The sequence below is a fragment of the Octopus bimaculoides genome, chromosome 10 (assembly GCF_001194135.2).
Source record: "Octopus bimaculoides isolate UCB-OBI-ISO-001 chromosome 10, ASM119413v2, whole genome shotgun sequence".
Lineage (NCBI taxonomy): Eukaryota > Metazoa > Mollusca > Cephalopoda > Octopoda > Octopodidae > Octopus > Octopus bimaculoides.
The window spans coordinates 21,659-24,432 of NC_068990.1; the positions used below are offsets into that span (position 1 = coordinate 21,659).

A 2,774-nucleotide genomic window follows, 5' to 3' on the forward strand; every position below is an offset into this window, starting at 1 on the left:
TGTACATACACACATACAATCACATGTACATACACACATACAATCACATACATGTCAGGACCAAGGGGACAAATTGAAACAGAAAAACAAAGCAAAAATCTTGTGTTTAAGAATTTCACTTTGTAACCACATGGTTTCAGCTTCAGTCCCTTTGCACAGTACTTTGAGCAAGTGTTTCTTTATACAGGCCTGGGGCACTCAATCCTTAAATGAATTCATTAAATGGAAACTATGCAGAAGCTCATCATATATGTGCATGCGAGTGTTTGTGTGTTTTGTGTGTGTGTGCATGTGTGTCGTTGTGTACATCTCTATCTCTGTCCTTTCATTGCTTGACGACCAGTGTAGATTCTTGTACAAAGATTAATAGAAAAAATAGAATAGACTTAAATGCTAGGATCGATTTGTTCAACTGAACCCTTCAAAGCAGTGCACAGCATGGCAGCAGTCCAATAATTAAAACAAATAAAAGAATTAAATTATTTGGAAACCTTACTTTGAAATGATTGTATAAATCTGTTTTGTCGAGGGAGAGGTATGTACAACACTTGCATTTCTGAACAGTCTCCGGGTGGTTAGAAGACAGATGTTCCTGGAACTGCTGTTGGTAGTATGCCTGGAACTGGCATTTGTTACAACGCAAACGTTCCAAGTCATTCTCTGTTGCTTTCAAACCTGCCAATGAGATGAAGGAAAAAGGAGAAAAATATGTAATGATAATACTAAAAATAAAAATAATAATAATAATAATCCTTTCTACTGTAGACACAAGGCCTAAGATTTAGGGGAAGGGATTAAGTTGATTTCATCGACCCCAGTACTTGACAGGTACTTAATCTATCGACCCCAAAAGTCGACCTTAGCGTAATTTGAACTCAGAACATAAAGACAAACAAAACACCACTAAGCATTTTGCCTGGCAAGCTAACAATTCTGCCAGCTCACCAACTTAATAATAGTAATAATGACTTCAAATTTTGGCACAAGGCCAGCAGTTGTGAGGGGAGGAGTAAGTCAATTACATTGACCCCAGTGATCAACTGGTACTTTATTTTATCAACCTCCAAAAGAATGAAAGTAAAAATTGACCTCAGTATAAATTCCACACCTGGACAGGACGTTGGTCTGTCACAGGGATAGACTCCTTTTTGCCAGCTGAGTGGACTGGAGCAGCACAAAATGAAGTGTTTTGCTGCAGAACACAAAGAGTCAACTGGTCCAGGAATCGAAACCACAAGCTTATGATTATGAGTCCAACATCCTAACCACTAAGTCATGCGTCTCCACAGATGAAAGGATGAGTACATGTCAGCAGAAGCAATGCATGGATATGTTAGTAGAAAGCTCCATGATGATAGCAACATTGATAATCAAAATAGTCTGCCATGGACTAACAACTGGATCACTCTTACTTTAAAGGGCATGCATTTGCAATCCAGGAACAGAAAATAATCTACAAAATTACTGATGCACAAAAGGTACAGAGATGTACGGACAACATAGAGAGGCAGGCTTTGCATAGTTAACACCAAAGATATCACCTACATCACAAGCAGTCATCCAAAAGTTTCATCACATCATTATCAAACAATGAGACATGGTATTGTGGCCAAAACACTGTACAATGAGTCATTGGAAGGATAATCCTAAGACTAAAGATATAAGAATCTACAGTCAGTGGAGATTATGGAGATTACAAGTGGGATATCCCTATTAAAATCTCAATAAAACAGATATAATGATTTGGGACATAGAAGTGAAACTATGTACAGTCATGGAAGTCAGTTGCTCAGTAGATGTGAAAAGAAAATGCCTATGCTGAACTATTGAAAAATTTACAGATACTCCACCCAGAGTACATGTTTAGATTTGTGTTGGCACTCCGTCGCTTACGACGTCGAGGATTCCAGTTGATCCGATCAGCGGAACAGCCTGCTTGTGAAATTAATGTGCAAGTGGCTGAGCACTCCACAGACACGTATACCCTTAACGTAGTTCTCAGGGATATTCAGCGTGACACAGTGTGCCAAGGCTGGCCCTTTGAATTACAGGTACAACAGAAACAGGAAGAAAGAGTGAGAGAAAGTTGTGGTGGAAGAGTACAACAGGGTTCGCCACCATCCCCTGCCGGAGCCTCGTGGAGCTTTAGGTGTTTTCGCTCAATAAACACTCACAACGCCCGGTCTGGGAATCGAAACCGTGATCCTATGACCGCGAGTCCGCTGCCCTAACCATTGGGCCATTGCGCCTCCACACAAGTTTAGATTTATACCCAGAATTATTAGCACACTTTGATATGTAACCAACTGGCTCGGCATCAATCCTGATGAAATTAAGGTTCTCAAAACCAGAAAGAAGAAACCTAATTAGAAGGTTACAAATACAAGCCATCACTGGAACAGTCAAAATCTATAAAACTATATATAAGAAAAGAAATTTGGCAGACATGGAAGAAATCTCTCAATATAAGAAAACAAAACTTCTGGAAAGCATATAAATGCGAAAAATATGCCGAAACACACTCAGAATGAATTTCCTTAACGGCACCCATACTTCCTCGGAAGTACCTAATTAAAGAAATTAGAGGAGAACCAGAGGAAGAAACAAAACTCCGATGGGATCTCGCATTAACAAAATTCAGGACCGACATTTCTATCACCCTGTCTAAACAATCCCGTTATAAAACCAAATATGAAGCAATCGACAGTCTTATTGAAGAAGAAATATCAAAACTAGCAACTGGCAATGTAGAAGAAAAAATGCGCGAACTATGG

The 2,774-nt window shown here is 39.3% G+C and overlaps 1 protein-coding gene across 2 annotated transcripts in view; it reads right to left on the bottom strand.

Annotated features, from left to right (window-relative positions):
- Positions 1–406: 406 nt before the first annotated feature.
- LOC106872691 (uncharacterized) overlaps positions 407–2,774 on the bottom strand; it is a 64,736-nt gene continuing 62,368 nt past the window's right edge. For both annotated transcript variants that reach the window (XM_052971007.1, XM_014919768.2), the window contains one exon: positions 407–675. In XM_052971007.1, coding sequence (XP_052826967.1) covers positions 422–675 — 254 coding nt within the window. In that variant the 3' untranslated portion in view covers positions 407–421. The remainder of the gene's footprint in view (positions 676–2,774) is intronic.